The sequence below is a fragment of the Poecilia mexicana genome, unplaced genomic scaffold (assembly GCF_051168715.1).
Source record: "Poecilia mexicana isolate PSO_F unplaced genomic scaffold, ASM5116871v1 scaffold_8, whole genome shotgun sequence".
NCBI classification, from domain to species: domain Eukaryota; kingdom Metazoa; phylum Chordata; class Actinopteri; order Cyprinodontiformes; family Poeciliidae; genus Poecilia; species Poecilia mexicana.
In genome coordinates, this window is record NW_028263377.1 from 26,841,893 (window position 1) to 26,857,487 (window position 15,595).

The 15,595-nt window shown below is 36.2% G+C and overlaps 1 protein-coding gene and 1 non-coding gene across 2 annotated transcripts; one reads left to right on the forward strand and one right to left on the reverse strand.

The window, feature by feature from the left end:
* The first annotated feature begins 4,142 nt into the window (after nt 1-4,142).
* hoatz (HOATZ cilia and flagella associated protein) lies at nt 4,143-4,580 on the forward strand. The gene has a single exon (XM_014982765.2). The coding sequence runs from the start codon at nt 4,143-4,145 to the stop codon at nt 4,578-4,580; it is 438 nt and encodes a 145-aa protein (XP_014838251.1).
* A 2,510-nt stretch (nt 4,581-7,090) lies between these two features.
* trnav-uac (transfer RNA valine (anticodon UAC)) lies at nt 7,091-7,163 on the reverse strand. Its single transcript has one exon. It is a non-coding gene; the product is annotated as a tRNA-Val (tRNA).
* Nucleotides 7,164-15,595: the final 8,432 nt, after the last annotated feature.

Below are 15,595 nucleotides of genomic sequence, written 5' to 3' on the forward strand. Positions count from 1 at the left end.
AGACCCTTCTCTGGTTGGTTTATGGTGCAGCTGGGTTTTTATCAAAGTTTGGGAACCTAGCTCTACTTTTGATACTTTTGTATCTTTTATCAAAAATATGTTTTTATTTTGACATATTTGTTAAAACTGTCACCATGCCATGACTCCATGTTATGAGACAGATGATCTGTGAAAAGATCCATCTCCTTCACCTCCTCCCTGAGCTGCTACTGCTGCCAGAAGAAATACATCGCTCCAGACCAAAAACAACCAATCAGAGCCAGGAAGAGGGTCTTAGTGCTGTCAATCAATCTCATATACTCGCTACTAAATGTGTAACGAGGACTCGCCTCCATGATGGCAAGAAAATAATTTGCCTGCCATCATCGGTGGCTATGCTAATTAGCTTTAGCATTCACAACTGCAGTATAACAGAGAGAAAGGGAGGGGGGTTGTTGACAGCGCTAAGACCCGCCTCCTGGCTCTGATTGGTTGATTCTAGTTGGCACTGGGAGAAGGCAGAGGAGCTACATTTTTCACAGTTTCATACCAAACTGTCGTGGTTTTTACATATTTGTCAACAAATATGTAAAAAATATATTTTTATAAAAGTTACATACTGCAGTTTTAAGCCCACATTTCTTTATTAATACATATATATTTTTATTGATCAGATACAATCTACACTCTAAAATGTGTTTTCATTAGCTGTAAGCAGAAAATCATTATAAGCTGCAAAAACACAATGTCGTACCAAGTATTTTTTCCAGTTTCTAGTGCAAATATTTTAGTAAACTTGAAAAAAGACAAAATTAACTTAAAAGTAACAAGATATAAGAGATTGTTTTAACTTTTATTAAAAATTGCTAGTTCCTCTGGTAGATTATTTCACTTATAACATGGGAAAAATGTTTTGTTATTAGTGCAATAATCTGCCAGTGGAAGTAGTAATTTTTTAAAATCAGTATTAAGATATTATTTACTTAAAACAAGCTTCTATATCTTGCTAAAAAATATTTGTAAGTTAGTTTGCCTTATTTCAAGTGTATTATTCTAGTTGCACTAGAAAATAGACAAATATTTCTCGGTAAAATTTTGTGTTTTTGCAGTGTAAAGCTTGAAAAATCAGAATTAATCCATATAATGTGTTTAATGAGCTTATAAAGTTAAATAACTTTTCAATAATATTCTAATTTACTGAATAAGAAGATACTGTGGATTAATCTGAGAACAAAAAATTCAACAATATTCTGATGAGTAAAATTATCAACCAGCTTTGTAGACTTTTATACCATAATAAATCTTTATAGGCCAGTCAGAATAACACATTTTATTAATAATATTGTTGTTTTACAACAAGTTTCACCTAATATAATGGTAATGGCATAATAATGCAGGAATTCTTTCTCAAAGATCAATAAACTTTAAATTCTAATAAACATTTAACACTGGAACTGGAAGACATTTTAAATATCCAAAATAAATAAACAAAACAACAAAAACAACAAATAAAATTAATTATAAAGTCTCTGTAAACAAAATTGCCTTCAAAAACAAGCAGACTGTTTTTGGTAGAAATATAAAAACAATAAGTCATGGAAATTTAAATTATTGAGCTAATTTATCATGCGATTAACTGACTTTTTGCTTATTGCGACAGGCCCAGTGCTTAACTAAGTAAATATCGTCTTATTAAATAGCATCTTATTTTATAAAAATAAGATGCAAACATCAAAAGTTCTGAAGCTTCTCTTGTAGCTTCAGATAAAACCTGATTAAACACAGAAAATCTCTAAGCATCAGCTCATCATTTCTGACTCCAACCTGCTGCAGATCCGCCTGGTTTCAGTGCCTCCCCACTTATTGCTGCTGCTGATAACAACCTGGGAACTTTTCCCTGCTTTGCATCGAGCTACTTACTCACTTATCCTGAGCTGCAGGTCACAGTGCTTCTCTGACCTCCCATTGAACAGCAGGTAATAAAACATGAAAAGCAGCACACAGATAGTCAAACAGCAGAGCTGCCATGCTGGAATGCCCATGTTTGGCTAACCTGCTGCTCCTGGTAGCCTAGTAGCCCCAACTGGGATGCAGAGAAGAAACTTATCTGGCATTTCACCTTATAAGGTGCAGCGGCTCCTGAGTCCAGCCAAGCTTGGCGTTTACACCAAAATGGTGACATGTCAGGATGCACTGATGTGTGGCAGCAGCTGCACAGCGAGCAACAATAAATGCAGCATCTTTAATGTGGATTTTATCTGCCATAAAGACTCTAAACAAGAAAAACTGACTCCTTTTTTATTCATTTTAAACTAAATGTAATTTAATAATAAACTTTCCGCTGCCGTTAATGCATTTTAATACTTGTCTTTGTCTTGCACAATCATAACTTTACCATTGCAATAAGTGAATCAGATCAGAGAGTTAGTTTCATGCTGTTTTTACTTACGGCTCTGTGCTTCAGTCCTCAGTGCAGGATGCTGCTGCCTGAACTCCAGGGAAATGAGAAGATCATGTCAGGTGAAAGAAGTGATGCTGTTAATGATGATGATGATGATGATGTCGCTCTTCCTCCTCCTCTCAGCAACACCTGGGTGGAGCGGCGCGCCGCCTTCTTTCCACAGCTGCTGGATCGCCATTGAGCAAAAGCTGCTCCTATCTGCCCACATTCAGCTTTTCCTGCTCCTGCCTCTGGACCAGAGATGAATTATCACTAACGCATCAACAGTAGCACCTGTGGAGCAACATAGCAACTATTTTAAGGCAAATAAACACTTTCAGAGTTTTATTCCCAAACTTTCAAGAATAAAACAGTTTCCAGCCTTGATTCTTTTTCCTCTGTAACTTTCCTAATTCTTTCTAAAATATTAAATATCACTTTCTGCATCAAATACTGACAGAGGGCAGGTAATTATCATTAACTAAAACTAACAAAATAACAAAGACAGAAACTGAGAAAACATTTTAGTAAACTGAAATAAATAAAAAACTGTGACTAACTGGAACTATATTGTGCATTTATAAAGCTAGCTAAGACATAATGAAATCATAGCTATAATATTCTTGTTATGAATCCATTTTATAGCCTTTCCAATTGATGTGAAATTTACTTTTTCCCCCCACAAGTAGTTTACTTCATCTGTCTGCAAATCAAGATGATCCACTGTCACTAGTCTGCAAAATGGTGACAGGAAATGTTGGGAGAAGATGCCGCAGTCAGCTGGTTGTTCAACAATAACTGAATACATTTTTGGAAAATTGTATCTTCTGTTGAGTTTTCATCACCCAAACAATGTAAATATAATCACTACACCTGCACCTAAAAATTAACCAAAGTATGAAAAAAACTAAAACTACAGCTATAACTAATAAAAAAACAAATAAAATCTAGCAAATATAGTTTAAAAAAACTAATTAAAACTAACTTAATTGCACAAACAAAAAGTCACAATGAAATAAAACTAAACTATAATGAAAAACCCAAATTGTAATCCTAGACTGGACCGATGCATCCCTGTTCAGGTAAAATAAGTTTAAAATCTGTAAAATGAAAACTTCTGGAACAACACTTATATTCTTATTACTTATGCTTCAAAAGTAGTCTGACATGAAGCCTCTAATCTAAAGTGATAATCTGATCTTTAAAGTTGAAATTATTTGGATTTATTTTCATAGGTGAGGTGGTTTTCAATAGTTTTTATAAGATAATACACCTGCTGCTTCAATTTTTATTTTTAAAATTTTTGTCAACCAGAACCTAATTTCCTTAGGATACAAAGTGATAAATATGGAATTTACCATCCAAATTTTAACTTTCAACTCTTAATTATAGGATACAAACTAAGAATTTATATAAAAAATATATAATTGTGAATTTTACACTGATGTAAGTTTCAAGATTAAAACTGGAATTCGGAGGAAAAAAATCTGAATTCTAAGATTGAAGTCCATTTTTAGTGTCTCTAATCATCTACAATAATATAGAGATATTTGTAATATTAATACAAATGATCCAATCATATCAAATTTATTGCATTATTCTTCATCGACTTTTATTTTGACAACCACCACTCTCCGTGTGTCGCGGCTCGTTTCCATGGTGACTAATGTAAACAACTGAGAAGTTTTGGACGTGTTTCGGAAACAAATCTTGGTGAAGTAAAATGGCACAAAAAAGTACGCAAGACGGACAGGTCGATGACCTTTTCATCGTATTTGAAGGCTCTTCCTCGGAGGATGGGTCTCACGCCCGGCAGCTCTGGAAATCCATAGCCCTTCTTCCGCCGCTGGAATCCCGGTTAGCATCGGCAGACATCCGCCAACGGCTGCCGGTGGCGCGTCCGCAGCGCCGCGGGACCTCCCATGTTGACGACCCGGTCCCACTCACCGTGTGCAGTGAACGGCAGAGAGAGGACGAGCGGCGGCGGTACCAGGCCATGGCCGACCAGAAGAAGGAGGTGATGGCGCTGCTGGGGAGGCAGAGGCAGCAGAGGATCCAGAGGGAGCGCCTGTCCGCGGCCGTTAAGCCGAAGAATAAGGTGGTGGAACCACCAGACCCAGAAACTGAGCTGGACAAGGAGCTGGTCAGACAGCTTCCGTAAACTAATTTATATATTTAAAAAATGGTGACTAAATAAATGAGCCACCCAACTGTAATGGGCTGGTTGGAGATGACATTTTAGTTTTAAATTTTTTGGTGGTGAAGAGTTTTGGAGACGGCGGGTTAGCGCTCCCTCTCGTGGTCACCGTTAAAAACCGTTACCAACATGCTAACAAAATGCTAGCATAGCTGTAACATTCCTAAAGATACAAGGTGGTATAATTATATGCCTCTAAATATATTTTATCAACAAAACTGATTTGTTTGAAATAATTTAATTTCATAAAGGAGAAAAAGGTCCAAACCAACCACTGTGAGAAAGGACTTACCCAATTAGCAATGACTGTCTGTTCATAAATTACTTAAGATTAGGGAATGATTTTAATTTCTTATAGCCTACTTCATGCTGTCAGACAGGTTCTGTTTCAGTGATGTGTTTCTATAGGTGAGCCCATAATCCGGCCTGGGTGTGGCAACACCAAAACAAAACTGATCTGAAACAATTAACAGTAACAAAATAGCAAAAACTAGAGAAATCTGCAAGGGGCAAATGTTTTTTTTATGGAGGTAGAGTTTTGCCACACAGCATAGCTAGCTGCAAATGAAAGTTAGAAAAGCAAGAATATGTCAACATTAAGTATGAACATTTACAAGATGTACAGAATCTCCATCTAAACTAGTAGTGACCCAGAAAGGACAAAGATAAACAGAAAATAGTATCTAAATCTCTGCTTATTGTTATCTTATTCACAAGCTAGCACTAGCACTGTAGCACAGCTATCTTCTATAAGAAGTCAGAAAAGTTAACACATTTTATCTTTTAGATTGGATTTTATGATGGAGAGCAAAATTCATGATTCTGTCAATTATATCCAGTTGACCAGCGCCTGACGAAACAAAACACCCCGAAGCCATCATACTGCACCACCGTGTTTGACTGTCAGTGTGACAGTTTGTTGCTTTTATACATAGGATCTGGTAAGTTTGGACACCTTTATCTCCTGAATGAAATCATCATTTTGTGTTAAAGGAAGGTTGGACAAAGAATATATCTGTTTGCTTCCTGCATCATAACTTCAGGTGAAATAAAACTGCAGTAAATATTCAAATTTTGCTTGCTTAGCAAGACAGTCTTAGCCATAATAGGATAAGATGAGGTCAGCAGAAAGATAACGTCAAATAATTTGCTTGAAGTGTTTCAAGCAGACACGAAACCCTGCTGTCTGTAAACGCTCTCAGTTTTTACCTGAATCACTAAATTCAGGTGTTCCAGTCACTTCGTGTATAAAATCCAACCCAAAATGCTTCTGCAATGTTTGCAAGTGAACTTCAGCATGTTACCTGTTCTGTAAGTACAGTCCCAAAGTTTCCTCTTTACTAAACACTCCAGTGAGTTTGGTTTGGAAGAAATGCAGAGTCCTTATCTTAACCCAATAAAACACCTTTACAACATAGACTGTGAGATATGTATTCTCATCCAACATCTGACCTCACAGATGCGCTTTTAGGAGAATGATCAAAAATTCCCATGAAGGCACTTCTACACCTTTTGGAAAACGGTGAAACAGTTGTGGTTGAAAAGATTAGAAATGATGATGCTAACCCCCATCTCAAGTTCTTATATGAGTGAAGGCATCCGAGTGAAAATAATACTTATTGATCTTAATTATAAAATGTGACCTGGTTATTCTGAATTAGGTTTCAGATGTAAGAAAGTCTTTAAACATTTTACAGCTGAGTAAATTCAGCATGAAGAAGTTGAGGAACTTTCTTCTGTTTTTGTTCTGGAAACTGGTGGAAAAATTCACACTGAATTAGTAAAAGTGAAACTGTTTTCTGAAAAGGTTATTGAGGCATTGATGTTTTTATTAACTATCTATTTTTACGTTCTACTTGTAAAAGAAAAATTAAAATATCCAACTGGAAATTAAATATGGATTCAAAGAAAAAGGGAAACCAAATTTTATTTTGTTTTCATTTTGTAGATGTGATAAACTGGAGACCTAATCAGAGTGTAACATCCTCTCCACCCCATTGACCAGGGGTGTCAAACTCGACTTCACCGAGGGCCACTTCAGCATAGTGGCCCCCCTCAACGGGCCACATTGACGGTACAGATCAGGAGGGCATCCCTGCTAAAACACCCCAGACAAAAGGTTGACTTCCCTCATTGAGTTCTGTAGAGGCCGGACGCTTTGGAGCGTCTGGTTAGGAAGCGCATTACAAACCTTTGGTTTACAATCAAAAAATTGTATTGAAGACGTCATTAGCAGAGACAAATGGTTCTACAGAGTCTTGGCTAAATGGCTATAAAATAAAATCAATACTTACAAATAGAAAATGGTTCAAAAATATAATCAACACTTCAAAATACAACATCTCTGGAAAATAAAATATTATGTATGTTGTTTTGAAAAACATTAGAATATAAGCACTTTTATCAAATCTTCAATGTAATCACGTAAGTTCTTCTTAAATCCATGGAAACTGATGAATAGAACATACTAAATCTGTTTCTGTCTGGTTTCGAACCAGAGACCTTTTGCGTGTAAAGCAAACGTGATAACCACTACACTACAGAAACTCATGCTGTTGCAGTGTTCCTGATAGATGATCCACAGTTTGTTAGAGACTAACTTCAACGATGGGCATGGAACAATGTCAAATACTTACAGATCCTCTCAGAGAGCACAGTAACTTGAACAAACTGTCAGACTTATACTTGTGCCTAATTTCACATTACAGCCTGGAATCAAAAAAGATGCCATTAGCAGAGACAAATGGTTCTACAGAGTCTTGGCTAAATGGCTATAAAATAAAATCAATACTTACAAATAAAAAATAGTTCAAAAATAAAATTAACACATTAAAATAAAAAATATCTCTGAAATACAATCAACACATGAAACGTTAAAATGGTTCAAAAATAATATCAACACTTCAAAATACAAAATCTCTGGAAAATAAAATATTATGTATGCTGTTTTGAAAAACATTAGAATATAAGCACTTTTATCAAATCTTCAATGTGGTAAGATCATGTAAGTTCCATGGAAACTCAAAAGTTTGTAAGGTAGGTGAGTTAGCTCAGCAGGTTAGAGCACCGTGCTGGTAATGCAGAGGTCATTGGTTCAAACCCCGTATGGGGCAATTCATGTCTAAGGTCTTTCAGACAATCAACACTTCAAAATAAATAAGGGCTCAAAAATAAAATCAACACATCAAAAATAAATAAGGGTTCAAAAATAAAATCAACACTTTAAAATAAAAAAATGGTTCAAAAATTAAATCAACACTTTAAAATAAAAAAGGTTCAAAAATCAAACCAACACTTTACAATTAAAAAAGTGTAAAATGTATTTTTGAACCTTTTTTAATTTTGAGATGTTGATTTTTGAACTACTGTTCTAAAATGAAATCAACAGTTCAAAATGTATAATGGTAACTGTTTCTGTCTGTTCAGTCCATAAACTAAGCCTGGGATCAAAAAATTTATTGAAGATGCCATACAGAGTCTTGGCTAAATGGCTAAAAAATAAAATACAAATAAAAAATGGCTATTAAGCGCATTACAAACCTTTGGTTGAAATGGCCGTTAAATTCAAGCCTCCATTCCAGACCAGAGAAAACTAAAGAGAATGCAACGTTGTGTTAATCCTTTTGAGGAGCCGGTAGTTTGTCTTGAAGAAATAAATGACGATGCAAAAGTTAATTAGACTGTAACATGCGCAGTCTGCTGCTCAACCACTGCGGACGAAGCCCCGCCGCTGCGAAGAATTAGAAACCGCTGGGAGTAACCCATCCAGTTCAGTTGATCTGTTTGGATCAGACAGATCCAACTGACTGACGAATTAGCGCAGATTTCTCTGCAGATGGGAACCGGGAGGAAGTGCGTTCAGACCCCAGCGGGTGAAATGATGCTAATTTAAGTAAATTCGCTTAATTTAATTTACTAAAAGTTATTGGGGCCTCAGTCAGTGGTTTTTGTCACTACGAGAAAAATTTACATTTATCTGCTTAATCTGTGATGGGATCTGGATTCACGGTGAATATTAACTAAGCCGCATAAAATGCGACTAAATAGGCGATGATCAATCGGAATGCGTTATGGGAATTCATGCTCAAAACCTATTTTAAGTCAATCATTGGCCTATAAAATGCTGTTGGGGCCACGTGTGGCCCGCGGGCCTTTTGCATTATGCCATTGAACTGCCAATTGGTAATTGAAGTAAAGTAGCTTTGATTGGCTTCAAGAGATGCATAACCTACAAAAACTGTTTCTGTCTGGCTTCAAACCAGAGACCTTTTGTGTGTAAAGCAAACGTGATAACCACTACACTACAGGAACTGAACTTCTCTGCTGTGTTTCAGTTTGAGGTTCCAAAGTTGATGATGTGAGATGCAACGCATGAAAATGTCAACTGAGGTTTGCACTCAGATGCCTGGATTCAGAGTACAGACAATGACACCACAGAACCCTTGTTGACCTTTAGTAAACAACTACGATAAATAGAACATACTAAAACTGTTTCTGTCTGGTTTCGAACCAGAGACCTTTTGTATGTGAAGCAAATGTGATAACCACTACACTACAGAAACTCATGCTCTTTGCAGTGTTCCTGGTAGATAAGCCACATTTTGTTAGTGACTAATGTCAATGATGGGCATGAAACAATGTCAAATACTTACAGATCCTCTCAGAGAGCACAGTATACTTGTGCCTAATTTCACATTACAGCCTGGAATCAAAAAAGATGCCATTAGCAGAGACAAATGGTTCTACAGAGTCTTGGCTAAATGGCTATAAAATAAAATCAATACTTACAAATAAAAAATGGTTCAAAAATAAAATTAACACATTAAAATAAAAAATATCTCTGAAATACAATCAACACATGAAACGTTAAAATGGTTCAAAAATAATATCAACACTTCAAAATACAAAATCTCTGGAAAATAAAATATTATGTATGCTGTTTTGAAAAACATTAGAATATAAGCACTTTTATCAAATCTTCAATGTGGTAAGATCATGTAAGTTCCATGGAAACTCAAACATTTGTAAGGTAGGTGAGTTAGCTCAGCAGGTTAGAGCACCGTGCTGGTAATGCAGAGGTCATCGGTTCAAACCCCGTATGGGGCAATTCATGTCTAAGGTCTTTCAGACAATCAACACTTCAAAATAAATAAGGGCTCAAAAATAAAATCAACACATCAAAATAAATAAGGGTTCAAAAATAAAATCATCACTTTAAAATAAAAAAATGGTTCAAAAATTAAATCAACACTTTAAAATAAAAAATGGTTCAAAAATCAAACCAACACTTTACAATTAAAAAAGTGTAAAATGTATTTTTGAACCATTTTTAATTTTGAGATGTTGATTGTTGAACTAATTTTAAAAAATAAAATCAACAGTTCAAAATGTATAATGGTAACTGTTTCTGTCTGTTCAGTCCATAAACTAAGCCTGGGATCAAAAAATGTATTGAAGATGCCGACAAATGGATCTACAGAGTCTTGGCTAAATGGCTAAAAAATAAAATCAATACTTACAAATAAAAAATGGCTATTAAGCGCATTACAAACCTTTGGTTGAAATGGCCGTTAAATTCAAGTCTCCATTCCAGACCAGAGAAAACTAAAGAGAATGCAACGTTGTGTTAATCCATTTGAGGAGCCGGCAGTTTATCTTGAGGAAATAAATGACGATGCAAAAGTTAATTAGACTAACATGCGCAGTCCGCTGCTCAACCACTGCGGACTGCGAAGACTGAGGAACCGCTGGGAGTAACTCATCCAGTGGATTTAACAAATGGAGCCTTCTGGGTGGAAGTTACCCAGGAGAGCGGCGCTCTGGAGGAGCTGCAGACGTAACATCTGTCCGTTTGGGAGAAGCGAAACCACGCAAAAATAAATAAAATAAATAAAAATCCTGGTAAAAGCGCACACCGGACCTCACAGGGTAAAACACTCACAGAGTTCAGTTGATCTGTTTGGATCAGGCAGATCCAACTGACTGACGAATTAGCGCAGATTTTTCTGCAGATGGGAACCAGGAGGAAGTGCGTTCAGACCCCAGCGGGTGAAATGATGCTAATTTAAGTAAATTCGCTTAATTTAATTTACTAAAAGTTATTGGGGCCTCAGTCAGTGGTTTTTGTCACTACGAGAAAAATTTACATTTATCTGCTTAATCTGTGATGGGATCTGGATTCACGGTGAATATGAATGAACTAAACCGCATAAAATGCGACTAAATAGCCGATGTTAATATGATTGTAATTTCACAGATAAAAATAATACATGACCGATTTTTTTTAATGTTGTCGGTCAAGATAACATCTAGCGCCACCTGCCGCCCTGACACCAACTCACACACATCTTCATTCACAGTCTTACTTGTAAATCGATTTTTCTTTTCTTGGACGTTTTGATGTTAGCTTGTCCATGTCTCAGTTTTATTCGCTGGGAAAATCAATAAGCAGTTTGAGGTGACTCTGCTGCTCTCTAGTGGCGAGAAGCCGTAATGTAGGCTGGTAACAATCGGAATGCATTGTGGGAGATGTAGTTTGTCAATTCATGCTCAAAACATAGTTTAAGTCTTGAGTTTGACACATGTGCCATGGATGAAAGGATGGATGGATGGATGGATGGATGCTTAATTGTTGGTTTTCCAGGTTGTAGTGTGATAAATTGACCGCCAGGTGTCAGTAAATCCTCTGTCTGTTCCTCTGTCGCCGCCGCTGAAACGTTTATTGGCTGTAAGTGAACTTCTTCCGGGAGATCAGCATCTGTCATTTAAAGTTTGTTTTCTGTTTGCTCCTGAACTCAGCGCATCCTTCAGCCGCGCTGCAGCCTGGTCCTTCCCCCTCCAGCAGTCTCTTCCCTCTGGGGGTTGGAGAGGATCAGTGTAATATCTGTCCACCAGCTGTTGCAGCTTCCTCCGCTCGCTGCGCCTTGTCAACGGAGCGCCGAGGGAGCTTTACCGCCAGCAGGTGACTGATGTCCGCCTGAAATGTCAGGCCTCACCGGCAGCCACATCCAGACTCACCTCAAGACCAGCTCCGCCATGCTGGAGGCGGGCTGCTCCAAATGAAACAATCCCGCAGGTGGTAAACATCAGGGAAGCAACTCGGTCATACAAGAGGATTAGAGCCATGAAAATTATGAGTTTTATGTGACTTTTTTCTTTCTGACTTTAACTTCAGAATTCTGATCTTTATTACAAAATTCTGACTTTTTTCTCCTCAGCATTTTGATTTTAAACTCAGAATTTTGCCTATATTTCTCACTATTACAACTTTTAACTGACGTAGGATAGGCAAGCATAAGCCTTGGCTTCAGTCTGCTAATTTTTGGTAAATTATGGCTTGCAAAATAATATTTTGTTCTGTTTTGTCTTTTGTAATGCTGTTAATTTACCAAAATACATAATCTAAATCTAAACTCAGAATTCTGACATAAAGCTCAGTGCAGAAATCTAAGTTTTTTTCTCAGAATTTTGACTTTCCATATTTTCTTTTTACTCACATGACCATAAAATATTTCCACTTCTCCATGTGAGCAGGTACAAAGGTCTGAGGCTTGACTTGATTTGCTGTATCTGCTTCACAAACTTGTTTTGTTTTCCAACCTGTTATTTGCCGTCAGAGTTGTATGGTTGACATAAACAGGAAAACATGGAGCAGTTGATTACATTTTTTATTACATTTACTTTAAATGTTTTAAAAGAATCAAACTCCTAAAACTTCCCAGTTTGGTTTTTAAATCCAAGGAAAATAAAGCCTTTTAAGATCATGACTGAGTTGGCATTTTATCTGTACTGATTTCATCAACTCTGAAGCAAAACTAATCACATCTTTCTTAGTAGGATTGATTGTTGCTTTTTTATTTTAATATTTTGTCGGTGCAGAAGCTACAGCTTGACAAACGATCAGCTTTCATAATTGAAAGCAACACAAACAGGTTAAATTTCTGCATCTCCAAGAAAATAAATGAATAAATCATAAGATTAATCTCTGCTAGGTTACTGGATGTAACCTTTCACATAAACTCTGCAGAAACCCGAGTCTCGGACATGAAGACATCTTTTCCTCCAAGGTTATTTCAGCAGGACATGAATTTGTTTTTAACGCTTGTTTCTTTTTCTCATCCTCTTAGAAAACCCTGATCTTCTACCAACCCGAGTTTGTCTCTGAAGCTTCAAAAATATCTCTTCTGCTCCTCTAGAGGGGGAACTCTTTTCCATCTTTAGATGTTGACTTTATTTAATGTATCTCCATTCATAATGTTTGTGCCCTTTTCCCCCTTTCATCAGTTTAATAATACAACAGTCAGACCATCAAAGAGTCGCATTCTGATGCAACCTGAAGCAACGGTCCAGTTAAAGCCAGAATCTCTCGTCTCTGCGGCGTCCAGAGCCAGCGCCGGGTTTCATCACTGCTTTTTGTTAACCTTGTTTATCTTTAAAGAAGTCGTTCTTCTGAAGATCCACACTGGGAGGGAGAAACCAGCGCGTTACACTGTAAAAAAGTAACAGTAAAATTTGGTTTGTTTAGCCCGTCAGAGAAAAAATAACTTTTCAGACATATTTTCATTTCTAAATATCAGAGTAAATATTTAATTCACAAGCTAAATGTTTAGTTTACAAACTACATATTTAGCTTTCAAATTAAATATTTAGTGAGTAAACGAGATATTTAGTTTGAAAAATGAGTAGCTAGTTTAGAAGTAAATATTAAGTCAGAAAATAAATATTTAATTTGAATCCAGAATTTAGTTTGAAAAGTAAATATTTAGTTGGGAAATATTTAGCTTGTGAATTAAATATTTAATTTGAAAGCTAGATATTTATTTTTCAAGCTAATTATTTATTTTGCTAACTAAATATTTTGTTCCAAACTAATTATTTAATCACCAAACTAAATGTTTGGCGTCCTAGCTAAATATTTGAGTTGAAAGCTAAATAAGTAGCTTAAACTAAATATTTAGCTTGTGGATTAAAATATCTAGTGTGGAACGCTGACATTTAAATGTTTGAATAAAATGGTGAAAATATAACTTTGAAAAATTAATGTCCACATTTTTTTTCTATGACTTGCTAAAAAACCCAAAATATAGCTGTTAATTTTTTACTGTGTAACTTTACAAACAGCAGTCTATTTTTATCTGGCTTTTCTGACATGTTTTATTTGCTCAGGTTATATTTATGGACGGCCTGCTGCATAATTCTGGGACAAACATGCATGAAAAAGCAAAAAGCGAACGAACGACAGACCAGAAGGACACAAATCACAGCCAGTCCAGAGCTTTCTGAAGGCTGGAGTTCCAGTGTGAGCTGATATATGGGGAGGCAGATCCCTGGTGTTTTATGCTTGGTAAGGAGCAACCTTGTAAAAAATCCCACCTTTAATGATCAGCATGCTCCCTGACTGCTGGGATAATAACTGCAGCTGAATTCAGTGTCTTTCTGTGGCTAAAACACAAAATGTTTCTGTATAGCGTAAAGTTATCGGCTGATTAACTATTATATGATTATAATTAGTGTGTTTTTGTTTGCTTAAGCAGCAGTAAACCCGTATACAAGAAATACTGCAGGAAGAACCAGGTTGAACCAACATTTGTGATGCCGTTTATGTTCTGTTGTGAATAAAATGTTTTGTGTGATTTGAAAGTCTTTTAATTTTAATTTTTTATAGATTTATGACCCTTTTCAGTCTCTGTTTTCTGAACAGGTCATTGTTGAAACTGAGAATTGGTTCAACTAACTGGTTAAATAAAATAAAATAATAAAATAATATGGATAAATAAATCAATTACTGCGTTTCTCATCTGTTCTTTAGATCGAGACATGATGTGAATGAGAATACTTCATGTTGTCAAACAGGTTAAATTTAAGTAACTTATTGATTCTGCAGATCAGTGTTACGTTTCTACATCGATGAAATCCTCAAATTAAATCTGATTTTTATTAGGGCCTGGACCTTAATGTGCCGATTTATATTGGTAAATAATATGGATTTAAAAGTAAGACAATTATTTATTTATTTTTTTGTTAGTTTTAATACAAACTTTTGGAGCCGGAACCTTTGTGGTGTGTTTCCGGTATACCCGTAAATCTGACGCACAAGCGGCATCCGCTTAGAACGGATGGAAGAAGTCGCCTCTTTTGGCCCGATTTAGATTAATTTCTGCTGATTTTATTGGACGCTGGAAAATACTATTATTGTGTTAAAGTTGTACTTTAAGCTATTTAGCATAAAATAGCAACTCAGTGCTAAACATGTAGCAGATAACTCTAATGTTCACAGTCCACATTTCTAAAGAAGCTCCATTTCCAATCAGTGCTTCCTGAAATTCTGGAAAGATGAACTTTGCTCCAATCTGATGGTTAAATTACCTAAATAACAGTTTAAAAATGATAAATATCTTTGTTGTTGGGCTCATATGTCTATTTATTTAACAATTTAGCAACAAAAAGGGGTTTTGAATCAAAAATTCTGCTTATTTTGTCAGTTTAACTCAATTAAAAATATTTAATTCTGTACTAATTTTTGTATTTAAGTTGAAATAATTGTGAGAAAAAAGTAGCTGTTAAAATGAATAGAAACAAACTGAGATGCCCAAACAGAGCGGAGTTCAGTCTGGTTCCCTTCAGGAGGCAAAAACAAGCCACCGACTGTTACTATCTGGAAATAAAGTGTTTGATTAAACTCGCCTCGTGATGGAAATGCAGAGACTTTCACTCCTGTTCCTCCTTCAGACCGCCTGTTGATTGTGTTTCTAACCTGCAGCATGTTTATGCTGCTAACAACTGCGCCGTCGTCAAAGGAGAAGGTCACACAGTCAGTCAGTTTGTTTGAAATCTGCAGTTCCACCTTGAGATGAAGCATTGCCATCATCAGGCCTCATTAGGCTCAGGAGGCGCAGACAGGACTCTAATGCTTTCTCCAAGGACTGTGAAAGAGCCGTCCTTCATTTGGCAACAAACAACAGGTTTGTGTCATCGCTGCA